The 25404-nt window shown below is 38.8% G+C and overlaps 2 protein-coding genes across 3 annotated transcripts in view; one reads left to right on the top strand and one right to left on the bottom strand.

The window, feature by feature from the left end:
- rbks (ribokinase) overlaps positions 1-16083 on the bottom strand; it is a 35684-nt gene extending 19601 nt beyond the window's left edge. Inside the window, exons 1-6 of one of the 2 annotated variants that reach the window (XM_018695180.2) lie at positions 15942-16083; positions 12614-12675; positions 3723-3855; positions 2620-2683; positions 2066-2128; positions 995-1159 (exon numbers count right to left, since the gene is read on the bottom strand). In XM_018695180.2, coding sequence (XP_018550696.1) covers positions 995-1159; positions 2066-2128; positions 2620-2683; positions 3723-3855; positions 12614-12672 — 484 coding nt within the window. In that variant the 5' untranslated portion in view covers positions 12673-12675; positions 15942-16083. Of the gene's footprint in view, positions 1-994; positions 1160-2065; positions 2129-2619; positions 2684-3722; positions 3856-12613; positions 12676-14800; positions 14934-15941 lie in introns of those variants that run through there. The other variant, XM_018695179.2, reaches the window with a different exon arrangement.
- babam2 (BRISC and BRCA1 A complex member 2) overlaps positions 15037-25404 on the top strand; it is a 71556-nt gene continuing 61188 nt past the window's right edge. Inside the window, 4 exon segments of the mRNA XM_018695184.2 lie at positions 15037-15182; positions 15880-16035; positions 17087-17163; positions 20502-20596. Coding sequence (XP_018550700.1) covers positions 15899-16035; positions 17087-17163; positions 20502-20596 — 309 coding nt within the window. The 5' untranslated portion in view covers positions 15037-15182; positions 15880-15898.

Genomic DNA, 25404 nt, shown 5'->3' with positions numbered 1-25404 from the left:
TAAAAATGAATTCCAATTTCCCCCAAAACACGGACTAAATCAGTTATCATGCTTGACACCTCGGTCAGAACTGCTATACCATAACTTAGCCTGTGTATTTACCTCCTTTGTGCTTGTTGGTCTATATTTTTACTGGAATTTACTGATTGGCTACCAGGCACATCCCTCAAATGCTCTGTAATCAAAAGTGAGGGCAGCTAGTTCTTACTGCTTGAACTAAACTCCTATTCAGGCATGTATATTCAGTTGTATTCAGAAAAAGTGCAGTGTCAAGAGAGCCAGTGAGTGAGCTTGGACAGAGTAGCTCCACTGGCCAAAGAGGAGCGGGCTCAACAGGGTCGTGCATGAGGATTAAGAGAGAAGCAGTGTATATACATTGGCAAAAATTTGTGGGTTTGAAACATACTGAGCACACAGATGGCCAGCAGACAAGTGGATTATATTGCAGAAGCGGTTTGAGAAGTTTCTGTGGATATTTTGATACTTTTTTTGGACACATTCTCTTCTTCCGTCACTATTAGGATCCATTGTAACACCATGAATCAATACTGACCACAGCGTCTGTCCTCACTTACCTCCAGAGTGCCTCCACCACCAAAACTCAAAACCTAATTTTAATCTGCTATCACCCTCAGATTGTTTGACAGGTCTTTCAAAACATAAACTAACAGAAAACTATATTTTGTAATACTGTTAAGGGTTTGTGTAGCAGACAAATGTAGGTATGTAAACAAATACCTGTAATTTCTAAGCTCAAACAAAGGACTGATTGAGCCTTTAAAGACCAAAGTAACCACAGCTGAAAAATAAGTTACACAGTTAATGGAAAGCAAATGTAACCATCTGTTCTCTGTTATGTAAAAGTAGCACAATAATAATTTGTCAAACTTGTCCTTTTTACTTAAACAAAACAAACAAAAAGTTCTTTCTTCAGAAGGACTTGCACACGAGCTGTGGACACATCATCACACACAGTCCAGAGATACTCACTGACCGTTGTTCTCTTGAGCCATGCGTAGAGCCTGCAAAGAAGTCTGCAGGCTGATCTCCAGCTGGCACACTAGCACTTTTGCGTGACTGATGGCTGGAAGAGCTTTCTGCAGCTCCTCACTGCCCAGCAACATGTTGGCACCGGCCACGATCACAATGGCATTCTCACCTACCCATGGACCAAAAGATCACTGTGAGACTCCATGGGAATGGGAACGATCAAGTCCATAATTAGGATTAAATTGGGGTTTTGTAATGTACGAAAGGAGTATTTAGAGCACACAATTCTAAATGTGCTGTGAATGAACTGTGATATATACTCAGGTGCTTTGTTAAAATGCCCTATTTATACTTTAGGCATATACTCAACTTATCATTATATTATAATCTTCAAAATCCTTCAAACAAACCCAACTTTCAACACATGAGCCCCAGTGTTTTGATATGTATCACAGTTACTCTTTGGTTTGTTTTTTATTCATTTTCATCAATTACAGAAATAGCTAAAGACATTTGATTTAATTGATCTTTTCACACAATGCAAAATAGCATGTGCATATTGTTTTACAGGTCATTGTTTTTTAACTGCAATCTCATAACAGTTAACAGTTAGTTAACTGTCAGTTACTCTGTCTTCTTCCAAAACACTGAATTTAGATAGTTGACTGTATGGCATAATGACATGTGATGATGTACTTTCATGGCTATGTTAAATGGTAGAAAAGTGGTGCAAATCCAAGAGGGTGCCTGCACGTCATTGACGTTTTACATTACCAGACTGTATTTGGTACATGACAGAAATTGCTCTCTGTGGAAAGGCTGGGACTGTAGCAGATTGGAACCTGTGGATACTCAGCATGGTTTGGTACACTTAAGTTGTGTATTTATGTATGTGTGTGTGTGTGTGTGTGTGTGTGTGTCCAGTGATTACAGTCACTTGAGCAGTGGTGAGTCAATGGCGGCACTGAATACATGGGTGAAAGAGTGCGCTTCGAGCACACATGCTCTCTTGTGTGAGCACAAGACCAACTACAACTCAAAGACCATGGTAGCGTACGACAGCAAAAGCATTTACCTGCCTTGTTGACAATGATGGAGGCAGCTCCTGTGGCTGCATCTGAGGTCTGCCCTACAAAATCTGAGACAGAGAGGAAAAATGAAAGGTACAAAACAGAGTTTGAAAGCCTCAATTATTTGGCTGTCCAGGAAAAAGAAATTGTTGCTTTTCTGTCTTGACAGCATTGAGACCAACTTTCATCAAACATCTGAAAAACAAAATGTCAGAATAATAATCACTACTAATTCTTTGGAGTGCATTTGGCTCAGGTCAAAGGTGTTTTTAAGTTAGTGTTTTGCTACGATGAGACAGGCCACAATATCTGAGGTCTGATATGTGCACTGAGAACTGCTTTTGAAAAGGAACCTTATTTTTAAGAAATCCAAATGGTTCAGTAAACACTGGCCATAACAATAGAGAAACTTTCCTGTATATCCAAAAGCTTTGAGTAACTAAAAAGAATCAACAAAATGCAGGCTAAAAAAACCTTGCTCTGAAGTGAACTTTCTGCCATGCACCATGGAAATGGGAACCAATTTGGCATGTGAAGCAAAACAAAAACTCCATCTTACCTGTGTGTACACCATTGTCCTTGAAATTCTGGATGTAATTGTCTCCAAAGAAGTCTTTACCAACCTAGAAAAGATTGAAGGCAGAACGATTACAACAAAGAGAGTGTCAAGCGGGGTCAGACTTGGTTAGCGGCAACTTTTGAAAAGTGGTATACTCAAATCTCAGTTGGGTTGGATTTTCCTGTGCCCTGCCAGCATACTGGCATGGTGCCGCCGCCGAAAATGTGCAAAGACGAACACACAAAGTCAACAAACGCACACACGCGCAAACACACGACCAGCTGCGCCAAGCCTTGAAGACAAGATAACCCCGCCTTTACGCCTCTTCATGCCCACCTCGCTTTCGTTTTCTTTCCCTCCTTCCACTCTTCCCCTGATCCGCACTGGGATGTCCACATCTGTAGCTACTTTGGGTTGTGGAAGGGGTCCCCACCTTGCCCCGAGGCGCCTACTTCGAACCCACGCTTTCCAAAAAACGTGCCAAAACGCGGGCACTTCTAGCTGCCTGTGATAGTGGGTTGGGCTGGTATTGGCTGCTTGGCCCCATTCTCTTTGAAGAGCGGCCTTCTGTCTTGGATGTTTTTTGACAAGCCCGGGTTGTCTATTTTTGGGTTCTCCCCATGCCCGGAGAGCTCCTCCCGCACTGGGTTGTTATCGATCCGGCCTCTTTGTTCTGACAGAGGTGGGGCTTTGGTGCTTTAGTGCTCAGGTTGAAAGGCCACACTGAGCTTACTGATTGGAGACTCGGGGTTGTATGGTATGGGAATAGGCTTGTTTGAAGGCACGCAAGCGTGGGTGGGCGTATGCATGCAGTATGGTATTGATCAAGAGAAAATGATGCATGGAGAGTTGATGTGGTGAAATGACTGGAGTGTGAACGAAGCTATCAGGTTTTGGGGAGTTGTTAACTAGTTGGTGGACTATGGTAGCTGATGGCTGATTACTCGTACTGAGTAAGAAGTGGAAGAGCCAAAGGTTGGACAAGCAAAAGTTTTTCAACAGACATGCACATACTTATGGGATCCAAACTAACACACAATGTAAGACAAACTGATGAACCACAGCACCAGTGTATGGCTGCAAACTTCATTGCATTTCCATACCTTGCAGACCATAGCGGTTTTGACCCCCAGTCTGGCAGCCTGTATGCACTGGTTGGCCCCTTTTCCTCCAAAGCCAATGAAAAACTTGTGACCATGGATGGTTTCCCCTGCTTTGGGTAGCCTTGGTGCCTGGCTGAGGGAAAAAAAAATAGAGTAAGCACAAAAAAGAGTACACATTGACTTCAAGCACCTCAAGGGATTTATGTAACAAAAAATGAAAAAGTCCTCTCCTTAAAAGAATACTTTGTTTGGATTTTGATTTTCCATCAAGAGTCTTCATACTTAAGATTAAAGTTTGAAAATTTTCCATCAAACTTTTAAAAAGGGTTTTTTTTTTGGGCATTGTTGGTTTTCTACATTGACAACCAAGGAGTAAAAGGAGATGTCAAAATGTGAAGATAACCCTTCAGGGCCAAATCCTTCGCCGGTTAAGCTATTTATTTATCGCTGGAAAGTGTGCAAAAACACACAAGCAAGAGGTTTCTGTGGAGTCTGCAGAGGATTATATCTCTTGGTCATGTGAAGGTCTTTCATAGAAAGGTCAACAAAATGCAAACCTTTCAGCATTGGGCATAGGGAACTTTTCTCCTTGAGTGTTTTTCCCCTGTCCTATTTTCCACACTTAAACACAACAGCAGTATTAAAAACACTGAGAAAATGGAGGCCAAAATTGCTTCATCACTAAAAGGGAGTCTAGATATTTTACCTAGACATTCAGTCAGATATAACAATGATGCAACCAGTAAAATCCACAGATGTCTCAACTTGACACTGGCCACACCAGTAATGCCTGACTCATCGGGGTTAGGTAAAGCCTAGCTCCTCCCCTCAGGGGTTGATATGCCACAGGTTGGTGCCCTCAGGAGGAGCTGTCTGTTCCCTTATACTTCCAATCACAGAGCCAGGGTGGGTGGTGAGTAACACGGGGAGAGAGACTACAGACAGCTTCATATTGTACATCAGGCTGCTGTGGTTTGGCCCCAAATCAGCACTGCCCAGGGCCAAAGGGTTTGCGGATGGCAAAATGTTGTCATAAACTTGTTTTTCACCCTGTTGTTGCTCTTTTTTATGCTTGTGTGTGTGTGAGAGAGTGTGTTTGTGGCAGGTGTGCTATTACAGTAAGTTCACTCAATCCCAGGATTTCCAGTAACAGAGACGCTGGTGGCAAACACTGGAGGTTGTTATAAATGCTGCTGTTTTTGCACCGGCGTGTGAAAACACTAAAATGCCCAAAGCTATAACAGGATGTAGGGTCAATGAGGCTAAAATGTGGTGAGAAGGAAACGGAACAAAGGTTGAACACATGCAAATACACACGCACACACACCTCCTAAACACACACATTACCTATTCTACTTCTTGGAGCAGCTGTCTTACTAAATTTTTCCTGCCTGTGTCACTGCTTTGTGACTTTTGGTGGGAAAAGTAGTGCCTGCACACAGAGTCCTGCATCTACAAATGATTAAAATATCAGGAGGCTATGCTTTGCCAGGAGAAGTTTTTTACAGCGGTTACTATGTTCATATACACTGCATATCACTAATGTGACAGGCTATGCGCTAACAGTTGGGTTAATAAACAAGAAAGCATACATAAGGCAGAAAACATCACTACAACAAAATGTATAATAAATGGACAAGATGATACACATATCTGAAAACAGAACAAAAATGTCACAAAAACCCAATGAAGTCATGAAAATACACCCCTCACAAAATTTCTATTGTGAAAGACATGCATTGAGTGAGTATTGAGACCTGCATTGACTCAATGCATGTCTATCATAAAGAAAAGAATGGCGATTGATACCACTCTAATGTCTGTATGGTAAATATGACTGCTGCTAGCACATGGTTAGCTTAGCTTAACACGAGAACAAGATTTTAAACTGGGTACAACAGCTAGATTGGCTTTGTCCAAAAATAACAAAATAAATAAATACTAGCACCTTTAATACTGTCCTGATTAACACATTACATCTCCCTTGTTAAATACAAGCCTGTGGTTGAGAGGCTTAGTAATGACGAAACCCCAGGAAGTTCAAACAGTCAGACATATAATAATAAAATCACAATGTGTTGTTCATATGCTTCAGTTTTCATATGCATAAAGCAAAAAAAGATATAATGTGATAATTAGTGAGCTTTAGAAGTGCTGAAGGAAGGATTTTGTTAGCTGTTTCCCCCTCTCAGTTTTGATGCTAAGCTAAGTAGTTGTTGGCGGTGGACTCTATTAGCATACAGACATGAGAATGGTATCTATCTTCTCATCTAACCCTTGTTAGAAAAAAGCAAGTAAGTCCAATTGTTCATGTAAGGGTCTGAATTATTTGCCTATTTCAGGGTTGCCAACTTTGGGTACCTGACTGCAGTAAAATATTGATGCCATGAGCTTAATCACACGTATGCACTCTAAGTCACGGCCACATATTTGAACTCAATTTACCGTTATGATTTTAAAAAGTATGCAGGAGCTAACACTTGAAAGGAACAAGACCTTAGGTCTAAGATTTAAGGATATAGCCTGACTATCCCACCCTGGGACTTAAAAGGACACAAAGTCCCCTTAACACACTATCTCTCTCTGGTCTATGGGGAATAAATATCATATCTCTTTGAACACGTGTGTACACAAGTGTAGAATTGACTTAACATATTACATACAAGTCATAACAAATTACAAGCTTGGAATCAACATGTGGATGTAAGTGTGACCCTACTGTGCTGTGATTGGCTAGTCCTCGCCGGCTCTGAGCTTAAGCAGCTGTCTGTCAACACTGTAGATAACCAACCACAATAAGATCGCCAGTTCATCTGGTTTTACCTCGAGAACTGTTTAGGCAGCATGTGAGCATGAGATTGAGAGTGAAAGACTGTGTTACATGCCAGAAGCGTGAGAGTTGGCAATTCTGGCCCATTTGTTGTTTGGCCTCCCTGGAACACATCTTCATTTGGCTATGTCATGCAATGCTCCAGGGACAGATATGAGAGTGGTATCCATCTTTTTGTGTAACTGTCGAATAAACTTTTGTATTTGGAAATTCTGATTTACATGGCTTCTTTTCTCGAGATAGGCAATAAATGATCACTTTAGGAGCGCAAGATACAATATTGTTAATTTTTTGCTATTGGATGCTGTTTATGTGTATGTAAAATGTGTACAGTGTGCAGTGTACAAGAGCCACACCAGTAATTATCTTAGATGGGTTCTTGATAAACGGTTTTATCTTTAAGGAGCAGTAGATCAAATTAGATCTGAGTAGAGCCTGCCACGAGTCTGTACACATCCATATGACCACATGTGAAGCTACAACCAGGAAAAGATTAGCTGCAGCATAACATACAGATTGGGAGCAGTAGGGAAAAACTAGCCTTGCTCTCCTCAATCTACCAACAGGCCTAAAGCTCAGCAGTATGTTAAAATTTTCTGTTCCATGAACAGAACAGAAATGTAAAAACTATGCTAGGGTAAGCTGAGCTAATTGTGGCTATAGCTTAATACTTTATGGACAGATATTGGAAAGCAAATAAGTGCATTGACAAACTATTGTTTTTTTTAATCATTTTTGACAACTTTATTACCTACAGTTCCACTATTTCAGCACCTATGTCCATTTTCTATTAGAGGGTTTGTCCTCTTGGTAACATGCTTGAGTCAGTTCTCCTTGGGCTTGTGTCCATTCATTGTGTTGCCTGTTTGTTTGAATGTAGTTTTACTTTATCCAGTAATTTATACCAGTTCTTCTGCCTGTCGACTTTAGTTCTCTCTCTTGTGCAGTGCATGATGCCAGTAACCTGACTAACAGGAAGTCTACTGTCACACGTAGAGACTGAAAAGATTATCATGTAAGAAGACTTTTTCTTATGCTCTTCCTGTAAAGGTCTGCCTTCCTATTACATTAATTACATTTGCCCAGGGAAGTGATCTGTTGTGTGTCATGGTTTGTCATAACATTTGAATGCTCATGACAACTACAAAGATATTCATAAAATGGTGATAACTGTTGAGCACAACCCTTGTCGATAATAAAAAAACACTGTCAACATAAAGTTTTAACCTAATGACTCCGGATTTGGCTGACAGCCACCTGAAGCCGGATAACTGGCAGGTAAGATAAACAGATTTCCAAATTCTTAAATAAACCCACCCACGCTTCTTCATGCCCAGAGAGACACTTGGCTATTGTTGTCTGTGGTGAGTGCACCAAACAAACAGGGCAGTTATGTGCTAAAGTGCAACCTCAGTGCGTTTTCTCCCACGGAACCAAAAGGCCAAAGCAGGTGTTCAGTGACGTGAAGTGTTTGCTTTCAGGCTGGCTCTCGTTTCCCTCACCTCCGTCTCTATTAAAATCATTCCTCAGCTGCTAGTGAGCAGCAAGGGGAAGTAGACAGGGACAAAAACAAATGGAAATGCTGTTTTCCATAGTTTGAAATAGAGCTTGTCTTTCTGTTTCCAAAAAAATTACTGAATGCACTAGTAGTATAGATACTACATGGTCCTATTAAACATGAAAAACTGTGCAATTCAAGTGATAACATTCAGCTTACATTGTAAATTAAGAGGAGATATTTCTTGTCTTGTATAACCTGCCTTAACCACGAAGGTCTCCACAGCTGAAGTTCTGGTAAACTAGGGCAAGGTGAAGGTACTTGACAAAGAACTGGCTAAGCAAAAACAGCATACCTTACATGGACACCATAAGCTGCTTTGCTAACAAGAGGTGCAGTGTCAGAGTAGGACGTAGGCGTTTATTTTTGTGTGGTCAGAGCATTTGTTGGAGCCATGTGCATGTTGCTATTATTCCCTCAATGGTCAGAAACGGCATATACCGGGATATGATCAGCCACTTATCAACCTATTCATGTCTGAATTCATCTGTGCCTATTTTAATATTTTTTACATTTACATAAAAGGTTGCCAGATAGATCTTTTATGGTATAGAAAAACATCTACAGCAAAGCAAATATAGAACAATGGAAAATGCTGTACTGTAAGTAAGCTAGTCCTTTGTGTAGTAGCTTTTGAATATTTTTAATACAAGAACAATCTTAGAAGAGAAAATCACCCACAATGGTCACTACACATTGACATATTCAGTGTGTGATGTGATGAAGGGTTGCTAGGAGACATCCATTTTAAGGAGTCATAGGTAAAAAAAGACTGGGAACTACTGCACTAAAACATGGTGTGAAAGGTTACACAGAAACATTCACACCTACCAGCAGATATATCAAAATAAATGATCATTTAAGAATAAAGCACTGTATTGACAGTAATAATGGTAACTGAGGCTGCCTCCATTTTCATTATTCATTAATTAACTGATTATATGTTTGCTTAATTAATTAACCATTTGATCATCAAATGTCAACAAATTGTAAAAAATACATAGTTCCCATTGCCCATGATAATGCTGTTTTGTCTTATTTTATTAAACGAACTAAACCCAAGGATAGTCAGTTTACTGTCATAGAATACTGAGAAAAAAAACAAAAAGAAAATATTTATCTGAGAAGCTGGAACCAGTAACTTCTTTCCATTTTCATTTAAAAATTATTAAGATTTGTTGATTATCAAGATTGTGGCAGATTAACCTTCTGTTGATTGACTTATCAATTAAACTAATTGTTACTAAACAAGATTATGCACTAAGGAATCTTAGAAATAGTTACATAAAGAAATATGAACACCTCTCTAAGCCAAACTCAAATTTGTGACTCTTGGCATTAGAACCACTGTGCTTACTGTGCTTTAATAGAATTAATTTAGTACATTTTACTTCTGCTCCATTATTTGGGAAACTCAGGTTTCAATGAGCAGGTGAAAAATGTCTCTTCTCAGTGAGCTGTGGCAGTAGGGGGCACTGTATGGCTTTGAGAATTGGTTAAAAGCCTGAACAGCTCTGCTCCTCCTCTTTGAGCACTGCAGATAGTAGATAATTAAACATAACCTTTTACTACCAAACAACATGCTGTAAAACAGCAGCATAGTTTGCTCGACAGCCTGACTGATACGTTTGTAACAAAACACTATAGAGATCTGTGTTATACTTGAGTGTTTGTATAGCAACACAGGAGCAGAAAGACACAGAACATGAGTGTGAGTGTGTGTGTGTGTGTGTGTGTATGTGTGCCTCTGCTGTCTGTCAGTCAATTGTACTGCCACCCAAACACTGGCTGTTCAAGACAACTGGATTTCTTACTTCAAAGCCATGCATATCACTTTGAAGGGCTGCGAATGTATTCCAACTACCCTCCCCTATCCGCATTCTGACCTCCATCCAAAAAGCCCCAACCCCACACACACACACACACACATACTCCAAAAACAGGCCATTTCCCGTTAGCTTATTAGGGTCTTAATTGACAACTCCTGCCCTTCAAAGCAGAAAGTCATTGGTTGAATTGCTAATGAGCAACAAAATAAATACTTACCCAAAAAACCCCAGTAGGAGGAAGCATATGTTTTTGATAAGTGGGGACTTGTGGAACAGTTTCAGTGACAACTAACATGTGACAACTTAAATTGGAGTGTGTGCTTGCAAAAATGCCATAAAACTTTTCTCCCAGCAGCACAGATTGTGGTTGTTTATTCAGATTTCCATTTGCTGGCACCCAGGTGACAGTTATTTTCCTCGATTTCACATCAAAATATAATACAAGCTGTGTGACAAAACTGTCACAAAAGCCAAAAAAAAAAAAAAAAAACATGTTTCTTGAGGCTCACAGGAAGACATTTAGTTGGCTGGAGCCCATGAAGACTTTTGACATTGTGTTTATTTTATGTGCCTTTTGAGATTGTGTCATTCCTCACAAAGGTTATGGTAAATGAGGGTGACAAATTGTTTTCAACTAACCCATTGTGCAGGAGTTGATGACTAATGATTTGTGGGAATGGATCCTACTTGGCTCAACAAATCTCACCACGTATAAGGATGATGCAACACTGACATTTTAGTAAGCAGTAATTATAAGACATCATCTGCACACTTTGAATCCTTGAAACCTGTGCCAGATTATCATGAGATGGCCACACCTGCATCAACTTTCAATGACAAACAATTTGGTTTACAACCTGCAGCAAGAATTAATTAGTTTAATATATCACAGAACAGCAGCTTGTGTATCCTGAAAACTGGCAGTAAGTATTTTCAAATTCAAAGGATTTAGCAAAATGATTAGAACCTGAAGTCTGCCTACCATCAATGGCCTAAAACTGTTGGACCACAGATATTCTCTATAACATTTTGGGCTTTTAGGACAAGTACTGAAAATGCAGCAGCATTATCTAACTTTAGACCACTTCCTCTATTCTTGTGGAGACAGGACTGAACAGTCCATTTCAAGCCATGATGGAAAATACCCTTCAGCCTATATGCCATATTTTCCACAACCCTGCAGGTCAAAAAAAAATCCCTGAAGGAAAATGGTAGTTGTGGTGGTGATGGTTAATAATAATAAAGGGAAACAAGGTTTTAAACGAAGACAACTGACTGTTCACTACGCCACACTCCTCTTACTGTTGCTAAGTGTTTTAGCCTTCCCATTCTTGCGCTGGACATAATGTAGTTTACAATTATAATGGTAAATTTATCGCTTTAAGTTCTTAGTAATTTTTGAAATATTGATTTCAGGGAGAGGTGCACAAAAGCAGCTTTATCTTTTTGAGCCATAACTGGCATTTTATTCTGAAATGCCAACTGTTGCTGGCAGATTTTATCAGCTGTAGCTAGCCTGCTAATTAAGATAGCATTAACTTCATAGGTTGGTTGAAAATTCCATCTTCAACTGACTTTTGTTGTTTACGCTGACTCATTTTAAAACTAGAATCTCAAAAAGATTTACACTTTTAACATACATGACAAAAGACTTTTAGGGTGAGGACTAACCAATATACTTGCAAACATTGGCCAGGGTTGAGCGGTAAACTTGCCCAAGCACAATAAAGATCGGGGCAGAGCTGTTAATGTTAGCCTGAAAACTCAAACGAGCTCCCATAAAGTGGGGAAATGTTGAATATGAATGAACAGCTACATGCACACTGCTTTAACATGTGGAGAACTCCGAAGTTTGAACGTGTCAGCTGTGCTTAGATACAGTTGTTATTTGTTATGTAGTGAAGTGATTTAACAAACAGTCAAGTGTGGTAAAAATTGTGTGCATTAGTTAAAACAGTGATTTCTAGCCTTTTTTGAGTTGTGGCCCCTTAAAACAAAGTGCTGTCCAGTTGTGTCCTCTTGTCACATCGCTATGACCTTGTGCTGACATGATTTGTGATGCATTTGACTTTTCCTCCATTGACCGTTTCAAGTATTTTTAGAAGCATAAACTAGAAACAAGTTCAAACATGTAAAGATTTTATTTAACAAAAACACATTTTCTTTTCTTATCCCTTAAATCATCTCTTCATCCTTCATGTTCATCTTGGGGCCCCTTGGAGGGCCCCAACCCATAAGATGGGAACCACTGGGCTGAAAGACAGCTGAATGGTCTTAATATTGAAATTCTTAATAGAGATTACTGATCTAATCTGTGCAGATTTTTCACACCTAACCCCATTTTAAGTCAAAGTATATCAAACAGTTCAGTTTTAGAAAACTTTCTGTTGTGCTGCCACAAAGGATCCTGACCCACAGATTGAGAAACTTGGCTTTACATTTTACAAATACATGTCCTAATATGGCAATGAAAATTTGCCCAATGTGCTGCTTCCTTTAGGGCCCACCTGAGGAAGCAGAGGAGTTTCCTGAACCAGATTTAGCTATTTTGCACTCAGCCCTCTCATAAAATTGTTGGCTGATTTGGCTGATTTACAGTAAGCACACAACTTGCTTCTTCACTTACTAGGAGAGATGTAGTAGACAAGGTTAAATAAGGGCTAAATTTACTCACCTCACCAAGTCAGTCATACAGGAGCCAACCACCATCACATCAAAAGCCTCTTCAGTCATGATCTGATTAAGACACACATTTGTGTTATTTCTACAGCAACAGCACTCATTTCTGGACATGAATTATCTTCAAAAACTTTCCTTTAAACTATCTGTTGATGATCTTGGAGATTCTTGAATTCCTCAACATTTGCCCAGTCCTTTCCTGTAAAACCTATTCATAAACAAGGACGGAATCTAAAGCATAGCAGACCCCTTGGGGGCATTTCAGGCAAAATATGTAAACTAGTTTCCCAACAGCCTCCAAACAAAAATCACTTGATATTATTTATCTCCCACATTAGCATCAGCTCAACTGAAACAAGGAAGAAGGTAAAAATAGAGCATTCATCACTGGCTGAGTTGGACAGGTTCCAGTCTTATTGGGGGTGGAGAGGGGTGGGGGTATTTCAATGCTAGACCACGTGAACACGCTGCGGCCCAGCAAAGTCTTTAATTAATTCAATCCTCGGCTTGTATCAGAGTTAATGCTAGTGTGTTAATCTCTTCAAATCTCTTCCTAGGCAGTGGAAGACTTGGAAAGCCTGGCCGCTGGCTGTAGGATGGCTCAGTTCTCTCTCCTACATCTCGCAGCATATTGTCTTCCCTCTGCAGCCACGAAAAGCTAGCCTAGAACTCTCCACGTCTCCACTGGAGGAGAATATTATGAGATCTGCATCGTCCGATCACTTGAAACAGCAGGCATTCACTTAAAATTCTCCCTCGCTTGTTGAATTTGAAACTGAATTATCATACAGCAGCCAACCAAACTGAAGAAGTATTTGTACATGTTTAACCACTACACATTAACTACAGCTTGATAAAAGGTTCCACTCAGCCTCAGGCAAAACACTATATGTGCCAAATGAATAAATACAGCAATGATTTAGGAGTTGACACACACATTTTGGGAGGTAATTGAACAAAACATGCCCCCAAAATGACTGCCATACATACTAAATATAAATGAAAGTTGCACTCAGTGGGTTAAACAGTTTAGACCGAGTTGTAAGCAAAATCCAGAAGAAAATATTGTTGGACTCATTTTGAAAAACTTGTAAGATTACGTATTTTGCCTATGTATGGTTACACACTCAAGACTTAACTAGATAATGATCGTTATTACAATGATATGACCTTTTATGTTTGAAAAATGCTTTTCAGAAGTTTAGATAATGACTATAATCACCAGAATACTTATTTTACTGTCATTCCACCCCACCCCCTGAAACACACACACCTATTTTATAAGATTTTTATTCCCAGTGTCACATTTTCCCAACCATTTCAGAATAGTAATGGTTGGATGATAACTAACTAAATGTATTTTACCATTGCTGTTTCAGCTGGATTCTTTGAGAGTTATTCTGAAGCACACCCATAGTGGTGGAACTTCCCAATTATGAATCAGACCAGCTGTTCTCATTGGGATTACCTCTGACCCTACTGCTCATACTGATACAATTTTATGTCTTTGTCCACATCTTTCATTTTTATTTTGCTCAGAGCTTTTCTGTTTGCACAAAACCAACACAGCCCAGTTTCACAGTACACCTCGAATGTTGATCAGTCTACTAATTTCACAGCCATTCACCCCATTGGCCTAACATTTTGTCATGTTGTAATCGTGATGTAAAATTCAATGTGCTGTATACTATATGCTGTAAGATTTCTTTGGGCCAAATCAATAAAAGCACATGTTAATAGTGTAATTACACACAATTAAGTAATAAGTGCTTAAGCTAGTGCTTCCTCACTTTCACGCTGCTTAAATACTTAAGTATCATAGATAAAAAATACCTATAATTATGCTGTGTTAAATGTGTGGATGTATTTACCTGTATGATGTACTCTAATGTTATGTTAACTGCTAGACTTACTACTGCATAATATAATGATGGGCAATATAAATTCAAACAATTCACCGTGTAGTACGCTTTACATATAAATCCATACCGTGCAAATAACATATCTATCGCTGTCACCGTGTAACAAAATGGAAATTTTTTCAAGCAACTACGTGTGTAGCCAAACATCATCAACTGTGAGAATAATGATGGAAAAAATGCCATTTTACTTAGACAAGGGCTAAAGTCAAATAAAGTGCGTTGAGACAGAGCGTTGTTGAGAAATACAGTAGAGTAATTACCTGATATTCAAATTTAGTCTTGCAGAATGGACAACTCAACAACCACTATGATCGAGTGACGGTCAAAGTGCATAGTGACAGTTGCATATCCTTGTAGCCATTGCCAGAACCATTGTTGTCATTGAATCAGTGCATACGCATTTTGTATCGCTTTTAATTGTTTAGGTATAATAGTGTCAAACGACACTATGCTTTATGAATAACATATCATAGAAATATTTGTTCCTGGAAACGAAAGCACTCATTACGCCAACAGGCATTATTACAGACTGCTAAGTATGGGGCTATCAAAAGGACCCAAACAACATGTACCGGAAATTTTGAGAGCATGAAGTAAACATTGGAGCTAACACTCAAAATTTCTGACTTCCTGGTCTTTCAGGTACTCTAACACACACACCTCTTTGTGTATTTAAATTCATAATAATTAACAGGTTTTACGTCGCTAAAGCTAAACGTTCAAATTGTGGTTCTTTCGCGAGTTATTCTGTGGCAAGCTAACAGTGGCTACCGATTCCAAGCTTACTAGCATTGACATCTACAAACTGTGTCGTACAGATTAATTCCCTACCAGCTGCTGAATGTAATACTTTATAGTATGGTTATTGTATATATAAGTAGTGGCTTTGTGAAACTATATTATGTGGTTTCCATGCAATGTGACCGGTCTACAGGGTAGCTCACTACAATGAGGGAAAGAAGGCAAGCAGTATCACAGCTAAATGTGAGTTCCTCTGACACTTGACACTCTTGGTCCTTAGCAGTTACCTGATTTTATTATAAACTTAAACTTCCAGCAATGTTGAGGTGAATGAACATACTTAAAATATAAACATAACTTCCGCCAGAAAACTAAAATCTTAGATAGGAAACAATACACACACACACACACACACACACACAAAAAAAAAAAAAAACCTATGACACCAGGAAATGATAGAGAAAAATGAACGTGCCTCCTACGTGGTGTAGCTCACGTCCTTTGAATGTTCAGCACAAACACATGTGTTTACACTGTAAAATATGCATTAAATTACGTGAAAGCATTTCCGTTAAGTATTGCTGTATTGCCTCCACAGACTCCTCAGAGTGGATAAAATGAATAACATGTCCCCTGAGGTTGCACTGCATCGGATCTCACCTGAGTTGCGGCCGTTGCTGTGCAGCGTGGTGAGGAACGGCCGTGTGGGACTGGACTCCACAAACTGTCTCCGTGTCACAGACCTCAAAACTGGGTGAGGTGGAGTTCAGCGCCACAAGTTCTTTATGCGAAACACATTATCCATTCAGTATATTTTTCACTGTAGTGATGCTTCATTCAAACGATATGAGCACGATCGATAACATGTGGGACCAACCCTAAAATTGCGATCGAGTTATGAAGTGGGAGTAATGGCTTGTTTTAGACGTATGTCTGTGAATGGTAACAGGAGTGTAGTGGATAATAGTTAAGGTTAACAGGCCATTGGTTTAAGATTCCAATTTTCTTTTTTTTAGAGATTTATTTTTTTCTTTTTTGTGTGGTTGTAACGAATTCAGAATTCTCAGTAGTTGCAAACACTGAGTCACAGTTGCTGAATTTCATGTAATATTGACCCAATATCAGATAAATTATTTACCCCACATTTATCCAGTTGGATAAATGTGGGGTTAGACAACGTAACCAAAAATGTCATCAAAATAAAATTATATATTGATGATTATCATGATGAGTCTCTAGTTTAAAGGCTGAATTTTGCTCCTGAATAAAAGTTGAAGAAACTAAACGGTTAATGGTTAATGATAAAATCTAACCTAACCAATCCAAAACCTAAATTGCACAACGCATACCTCTGTTCCTGTGACATGATTGGCAGTTTGTGATCCATTATTGTGCATGCTATCTAAGTATGGAAATCGATATATTTCTATCAAAAAAAATTATATAATTCTCTTTTTATCTCCCAGCTCTATCTTTTTTAAACAAGTAAATTTTACTAAATTTTAAAGAGTAATTTTCCTCTTTGCTGTCAACAAACAATTAAAAAAATTTACTGATCTTATTGCAGTTTACAGGATCGCATCTTTGCCAAAATGACCTCCTCATGTTCATCATTGAACTGACCAATGTATGGGAAGGACTTGACCTAAAAAGAAAGCAGTGATGATGTGAATAACACAGTATGCAGTAATATTGTGTGTTTCTTATCAATTAGAAACCTTGCAGATGTTTACATGCTTTTAATATTGGAGATTGACCATGTCAGCTGACGTTTCTTTGTCATTTTCATTAACCCCCGTGTTCAGATGTACATCTCTGACTCCTGGTCCTTGCTGTGATCGCTTCAAACTTCACATCCCCTATGCTGGAGAAACCTTAAAATGTAAGTAAATGACTCACTCACTCCTATTTCAGATTAATCACACAAGTTAAGCTCTTGACGTTGGTTGAATAAATAACCACAGATTTTTACTGAGTCTTGAGATAATGAGTTGTTGTTATTGTTGGCTTTTGAGAGAGGGAGAGAAACTATCAGCAAACATTGTTTTGCCTTATTAAGTCACAGAATTGTAATAGTAGATAGGGAAGTAGGGGTCAGCTAAGGCTCTCTACAGTCTTGAAATCAGACTTGTCTGTTATTCTGTATATTAATCTTTTCTCAGATTAATTAAGAGCAAACAGGAATTGATGTGGAACAGTTAGACATGTGGTTGTTCTGATTGAACAGTTCAGTCTATTTTGATTTTGTCTTTTCCGTACACGTTTGTTCTTTGTATTCTGAAAATGTAAGCATGTTCAGCCGACCTTGATTGGTGTTGAGAGCTCAACTTTTTTCTCACAGTAGGCTAGTTTAAAGATGGGAGGTGGTTTCAGGTCAATATCAGCTGAAGCCACCAAGACCAGTGGATACGTGAAATCATATAAATATACTCAAAACACACGTTCAGCTCGCTTTTTTCCCCAAGATAATAGAGCAAGAAAATAGAGCTATGCACAGAAGCCGAATGGAGACTAGTGGCCAATAAAAAATAGCATATAAACATTTTGTATCAAATGAATAAAATGCATAATTAACCAACCAGCACAATAGAAATGTTTTGTAATTGCTTAGCAACTTAGAAAGCTGTAAGACTAAAAGCACCCACAGGAATTTCTTAACTACAAAAACAAGATGAATGTTTTTCTGATGACGGTGAAGCTTAATCAGTGAAACTATACCAGTAATGTGATGTTGTTTGTGCCACTGAACTTTTACTGGAATGGTCTCTCACTTCTGAATCAAGTCCACATCACAGATTTTCCCTTTATGAGCATGCCTCCAAAAGCGCCCGATGGGCAGCATCACAAAATGTTGTTATGTGACTATAATCATGAATTAGAATGATTTTAGCTTGTTGTTACCATAATTACAGTGACTCATGAGACCCATGTCAAGCTGGTTTGTACACACACATCCTGAGAAGATACAATCAGTTGTCATCTTTCAATTTTACGTTGGAAATTAGTTTGTCACCAGTCAGTTCAGGGCTTTGCAGAGAAAGTGTTTATTTTGGAGTTGACTGGGATCTGAAAAACTTCACGACTTAAAGGAAACCTCATGAATTAGATTTGTTGAACTGATTCTTCTGATGAGTTTAAAATACAGTTTTATATCAAAGCTTGTAAAAATTCATAATTATATAGTCAGTTGCACTTACTGCATTTTCATTTATCAAAATCACACAGACAGGGTCTGCAACCCATATTCTCACCCACTTCAAAAATACAGTCGGCGGTGCAAGCCAAATCTGTCAGCTAGATTGGTGAATCAGGTTTTTGTGGCTGATGAGGTACTCGCAAGTTCTTTGAACAGATGCATACTCATTTCAAGAGGTTTTCAGAGGAGAGTAGTAACCTGTTGATGTGCAGGTCCAAATCATAAATATAGATAAAAATGTGTCTGCAAGCTTCAGTTGATGGGGTCCAAGCGGGCTGGCAAACATTGGGACATGGTAAATTCATCAAGAGTATGTGCATGAAGTTCTCTTTGTTCTGTGTATGATGTTTGGTGCAAATGTAGCAGAGGTTAGGAAAAAACCTGTGGCTTGTTAGGGGAAGTAGGATTTGCTTCATTTGCGAAATCTTCTAAAAATCTGTCCACGCAGAAACGGTTGTGACCTGTATCAGGATGTTGTGGCTAGACTCGAGGAATGTGTAGATATAAAGTTTAAGAATATGCGACACAGTTGTGGAGTTACACGTAAAAGTGATTGTCAACAACATCTGGGTGATACAATGATGAGATTCAGGCCTATCTGAAAAGTTTTACCTCAACGCTTTTTTTGGACATAGTTATCACTTGTTGAATGATATTCTTGTTAAGCACAAGAATAATGATAGGTGGTTAGATTTACCTTGTGTAATGGAAAAGTACTTCTATGTAAAATTTAGCCATGTAATCTATGTTATCTTTACCCTTAAGGTGATACAAACTATCATGCATATCATTCTGGCATGGCACATGACATCTCTGCAGTTGTTGTAATTCCTGTGGTTTGGCTTGAGGAAGGTTTGTTAAATCAAAGGATGCAGGGCCACAGGTTAGCCTGTGCCAGTCTGCAGATCTGTCTGCTGTTAGCGTGCAAAAGCATGCCCTGCTCTGTACAGAGCTAAGCACTATTAATGCATGCCCAGGCTCTTTCCACTTCACCAGAGTGGCTGGTACTGCTAAACAACAATTTGTGGTCTTTGTTGTTTTTCATATTACGCCCTCATGACCTCAATAAAATCTCTGGCTGAAATAGAAGTAAGATTTTCGAGGAGGCACGTTATGCAGAGAGTAGACTGCGTATTTGAGTGAAGCTTCTCACAATGTATGAACAAAGTGGTATATGAAAGCTTATGCTATATAACCTGTAAAAGTTGCATCTCCAAGAGCTTCAATTCTGTCTGGAACCATGCCAGTACATGTCTGACAGAGTTCCAGTAGTTTGTAACAGATTTACAGCACATCCTCTCATCTCCTTATTTGACTCTTCACTGGAAAAACACTTCCATATGTGCATGTTTGTCTCTTCTTGCTGTCGCTGGAACGACAAAAAAGCAGAACAGAACAGTCTTGCAGCACACAAATAGAATTGTGTAACGTAATATCAGGACATTATGAACCAGCCCAAGTGTTTTGTTATATTATCTTGTCCTTGCCCTATTGAGGGCCATTTCCAGTCTGTAGTTTTATTTTATCTGAACGCATTGGTAATTCATTTCTGCAACAGTATTTTAGCACTTAGCAATGCTTTATGTGTACTGTATAAAAAATTCTCATGTATTTATTTGCATAAGACAGACCTGTTTGACAGGATCTTAGTGACTTTAATGGTAAATGTGAAGTTTGATCATTAGTTCAGGTGCTTAATTTAAAAAATTCAGTGCTCAAATGCACATTAAGTGGTTAATGCAGTCACTGCAAAAAAACAGCTGCTTAAACAAGCCATTTCATGTCAGATTCTGCCATCAAGACAGGCAGCAGGTTCTCTTGTTTCAGCAGTGTTCAAAAAAATTCTCTTCATCTTATAAACTAAACACAAAAAGGCAGATTGCCTAACTAATATTAAGAAAATTGCTTTTTTTCACTTCTTTAAATGAAATATGAAACATAAGTAAGTCAGCTTTTGGAATTCATGCTGTCCATGTTAGTGTGTCAACAATCAGATAATAATCATTTTTTCTTTTTTTTTGCAGGGGATATCATATTCAATGCACGGTATCCAGAATTGCCTCCAGATTTTATTTTTGGAGAAGATGCTGAGTTTCTCCCTGAACCCTCAGAACTACCAGTGAGTATCCAGGCTCATTTAAGAATCATTCATTGCAGTTTTCTGGAGAATTTGTCCGCTTATCCGCTTGTTAAAAACAGATTTTGTCTTTTCATCTGCTGTACTGAATGGTTTTCCTATGTGATCTGAAATGTCAGACATATGCTTCAGACTGCTGATCACAACTTTACTTATCCCAGTGAGGAAGCTGAACCAGTGCCACATGCACCCTCTGACAAAGCAAACCAACACCCTGCAGCCACTGTAGGTGTGCAGTGTTACATAGCTGGAAATGATCATTTTCAATAATTGGCATTTGCATTTTATTATGCCATAAACTCTGTTTTGACTTACTGCTTATCTACAAACCTGGTTATCTCTGTGAAGTCATGATTCACAAGAAAGTTAGCCTAAACAGGATAAATAGGCTATACTAGTTTGTGTAAAATGGGTATGTTAACCAGCCCTGTATCAAAACAATAGAGATTACCCAGCATTCAGATGACTGGCTTGAACAACAGTTGATCAAACAGATTACAAGGTTTATGATAATGCTAGGTGTCCAGGAAATTTACCTGGAGGGGAAATTCATGGCATTTGTTTGATCAAATAATTACAACTTTTGCATGATAACATCCTCAAAAGAGCATCTTTCCAACTCTGAGGCATTAACTTTAACCAGACGATGGTGAGATAAAAGTATCATGGGTTGGCAAATAGTTTTGTCTACTTCGAGAACCGGTTTTCAGGGACTCATTGCATCAGCACGGTTTAATTTCAAATGAGGTGTGGTTGTATTGTTTATATGTTTTTACAAGCTGCTGCTTGAGAAAAAGTAGTTACAACATGACCATAAGTTCAAGGTAATCCATGTGTATGTTTGATTTTCAGTCTTCTTGTGTGTTACTCTATTATCTGTTTAGCTATTAATATTCATATTTCATTGTGGCTTTTAGCTTGTTTTGAACCTTAGGCCTGGACTGTGCAAAATGTTTTTTAGACAGACAACTGTCATCAGTGGCTGTGACATGAAACATCTTAATTTATTTGTTTTGCCCTTCCTTGTCTGTCACTCTGGTTTCTCTCAAGACTTTACACTCTGCTTTATGGCACATCACACATATATGTACAACATAATGTACATTTCTTTCCTCCAGACACAGAAAACTTTCTCAGAAGCTGTAATGCTAATGATAATATCCAGGTGTATGTTTGCTCCAAAGATTAAAGGAAAGAGGCACATACTTGCCTCTGTACACCCAAGAATGTCATTACAGGACTAATCTGCAAAACTCTGGATTATGTTCAATGTCAGTATTTTAAAATGATCCCTTTCTGTAATATGGGTGGCGACTACAGTTAATGTTAGGGAAAGACTGCGGTTATGGCAAATAAAATATGGTTAAGTTATAGTCAAGATTAGGCACATAAAACTCTTGGTTACGGAAAGAGCATGATTACATCTAATAAAAAGGAGAATGTTAATTCAGGCAGGTCCAAATCAGGAACTCTGGTCTCCTGCATTAAGGACTTGCTACATGTCCATCCACCACCCTGATCTCCACACCCTTGGCAGGCTTTCAGACAGGAAACAGGCTTGTGTTAAAACAACAAGTTGAAGTTTTTTGTAAAGAAATGTCTGCTATTAAATTGGTAGTAACTAATTTTGTTGGTTTAGTGGGCATACAGACTGCAAATAGCCGTGTATTGTAATAATAAAAGGGGCTGTGTTGGTGGGGGCTCGTTGATTCAGGAAGTAACATATCCATGAGCTGGCAGGCTTATCAGATGCCAGAACCCTGCACAGAGGTTTATGATATTTATGATGATTTATTATTTTGGAAGGTTTACCATGACAGCAATAATCTTATCTTTAATGGTGATGTTCATGCCACAGTAATAAATGGTAGACAGACAGAGTTCACATGACATGTAATTTCCCAAGAATGTGCATCTGCAATTATTTGATCGCCCATTGCAGCCCCTTGTCAGATGATGTCATGTTGCAGTCCAGTAAAGGTTGAGCCTGTTTTCACTCTTTTTATTATTAGGAATCTTCTGCTTTAGCACCAGCACTGTGCTGATGGACTGGCTTCATTGCAATTGAATGAGGTGGCTGCTTTCTTTTCACATAGGGTTGTAGTTAATCTGAATGTGACATGGGCACATTGCTTTCTGCACTGACACTGGTGGTATTGGACCTAAAATCAGGTGGTGCAGAATCATTCAACATGGAAGTAATTCCAAAGGATCCAGGACTGGACCTTTCATATAGTGCCACTATTAGGCCATGTAGTCAGCTCTTTCTAATGAAAGTCATCTATTTGCTTAGTTCTAAACCCACAGTTTTGTGACTTTCAGACTTACTGATAACATAAGTAAGAAAATAACAAATCAGTTACCTTGTACAATGTTGAATATGGCATGAATGTATTGGCTGTGAGTGACTCAGTATTGTTGACTGGGGAGATTATTAGGCTTTGGTGGAGATCTGCACACTGCTGAGTACTTCCTTGTTGTTGTTGCTATTAAGCTACTACCATGCACTTATCCAGTGCTATTTTTGAAACAGCCTAGCATGGAGAAGCTAAATTCCCCTGCTTGTGTCAGAGTCTGGGAAGAGAGAGGGGAGTATTGCTCACCCTCTCATAAATCCAGCTGTGCACATAAGGGGAAGTACCTCTGCTGAGCCAGTGCCTGGCAGCCCATTGCTTGTTTATTTTCTCACTTATATTCTTGCTGTGTTTTGCTGTTCGTGCTTTCATAATTCTCCCTTAGCCGTCTATCTGCCTGAGATCCTCCTCTCCTATTCACTCCTTTTTCCTGTACGTTTTCAGTAAGGACATCCCCCTCTCACAGCTATTCCTTAGATTTTTCCCCTTTTTCCAGGGAAAATTTTTACCATCAGCACAGACAATGGGGATTTATAAAGAATCTTCTGAAGATAAATGGGCCAGATGTCTATACAATATTTCTTGGTGACTTGTTGCACAACATATAGATACTCTCATATCTTAATCAAAATTATAAGATTCTTCTGATTAATAACAAGTAAAATCATTATGTGTGCCACTGATACAAATAACTCCACAATAAATCCACAAGAAGCAGAGCTCACAAGCAATATGTTTCTGGACTTTTTTTATCCAGTGGGGGTAAACATTAGGCTAATTCTGGGTCTTCTGTCAGTGGCTGGTTGAATTCCTGTCTCAGCAGCACATTGCGCTTGTTTACAGTCAGCCAAGGGTATCATTAGCTTCTCTGTTTAGCCTTGTGTTTTTCCCTGCTGTCACCAGGCCTTGAGTAGGTTTGTTATCCATGTTTCTGTTTAGACAGTGAAACATATTGCTATTTCAAAAAAAAAAAGGAGGCAGGACAAAAACATGCACAGAGTACATCCACTACCAACCTCCACACTGGAAAACATATTCTTAAGAAATTTGATATTAGCTAATTTGAAACTATGTGCATGTTACCTTTATAAGGTGAAGTAATTCAAACATAAAATACAGCAGCAGCAATAATGAAGAAATCCCCAAACCTCAGTGATTATTAAGAAAAGTCCTTTCAACATTTAAACCACAATACATGAGGGATGAAAGAGACCTAAATACTCCGGTTGGATGAGAGGGGCCACATGTCCCGCAAACAAACCTTTTATAGCAGAACAGTTCCATGAGCCATGGAATATGAGCAAAGTCTGCCACAAATTTATTGAGGTTCACTGTTACATTGTTGAATAGGGTTCAAGGGTTCATTGGCGAGTGCAAATCTAGGCTTAATGGCATCCAGACCGTGGTTAATTGGCCACCAGGGCAGCTCCCCACCTCAGAGTGCTTTGAAATACATACTGTAAGGCTTGTTTTTAACCGGTCACTCATGTCAACTCTCGCACCAGTTTCAAAACTCTAATTTTGTTAGGGCTGTGGGAAGTCATCTGACAGGCCACTGGGTTTAATTTGAGCAGAGACTGAGCCATTGTTCGTTTTAACACAGAACCAAATCTTAAATTGAACCAGAGATTGTCCCTGTAAATGAAATCATCATCACATACCCTCTCTGGTACATTTATGAAAGTCTGACCTAAAGATTTAATTAATACCAATTATCAGAGAGTCAGTGACTTAATTATGGTGAACAGACTGCAGTCTAAATTTGAAATACTATGGAACGTGATGTTGATTTTACCATGGGAACTGACTGAATGTAAACTGAAAAAACTGTAAAACTCTAAAAAAAAAAAAAAAAAAAAAAAAAAAAAAAGTTGAACAAAGGTGAACTGTGAACTAGTCTGCCAAAGCCAGCTGGAGATCACACCTGAACAAGAAATGTATGAATGAATTTGTCTTTCATGTGGACTTCATTTGGAGTGACTGAGAAATGGAGTGAATATTTGTACGGCGGAAGCGTAATGTGACGTTAGCCTTAGATACTGTGAGATGATCTGACAAACATTTAGTTTGAAGCATACTGATGCCTTAAATCCTACCTTTTATGAGGGTATTCAGTTGTTGTGTAAAAAGATGTGTTGATTCAACTTAATGGTGGCTGTAGATGTTGCAATGTATTGTAAATGCTGAGAGGTGTTCCTGATATTTTGTTTTATTTTGTTACTAATTTTTGTGTATACACTATGTTTGTATGTGTGAATGGATGTGGTATTACAGGAGACTTGGACAAGTGAAAAAAAAATCTAGGGCACTGACAAACCATTCTGCAATAGATCCAGGGACATGAGACATCTGAGCAGTTTTGTCAGTTTTTTTGTGATGTTATTTGATTCTCAGTGGGTGTTTCCATGTTGGTCTTAACTAAACTTTTAATACATG

Source organism: Lates calcarifer, linkage group LG19, assembly GCF_001640805.2.
Source record: "Lates calcarifer isolate ASB-BC8 linkage group LG19, TLL_Latcal_v3, whole genome shotgun sequence".
Classification (NCBI taxonomy): Eukaryota; Metazoa; Chordata; class Actinopteri; family Centropomidae; genus Lates; species Lates calcarifer.
This window is presented reverse-complemented; position numbering and strand designations above follow the sequence as displayed.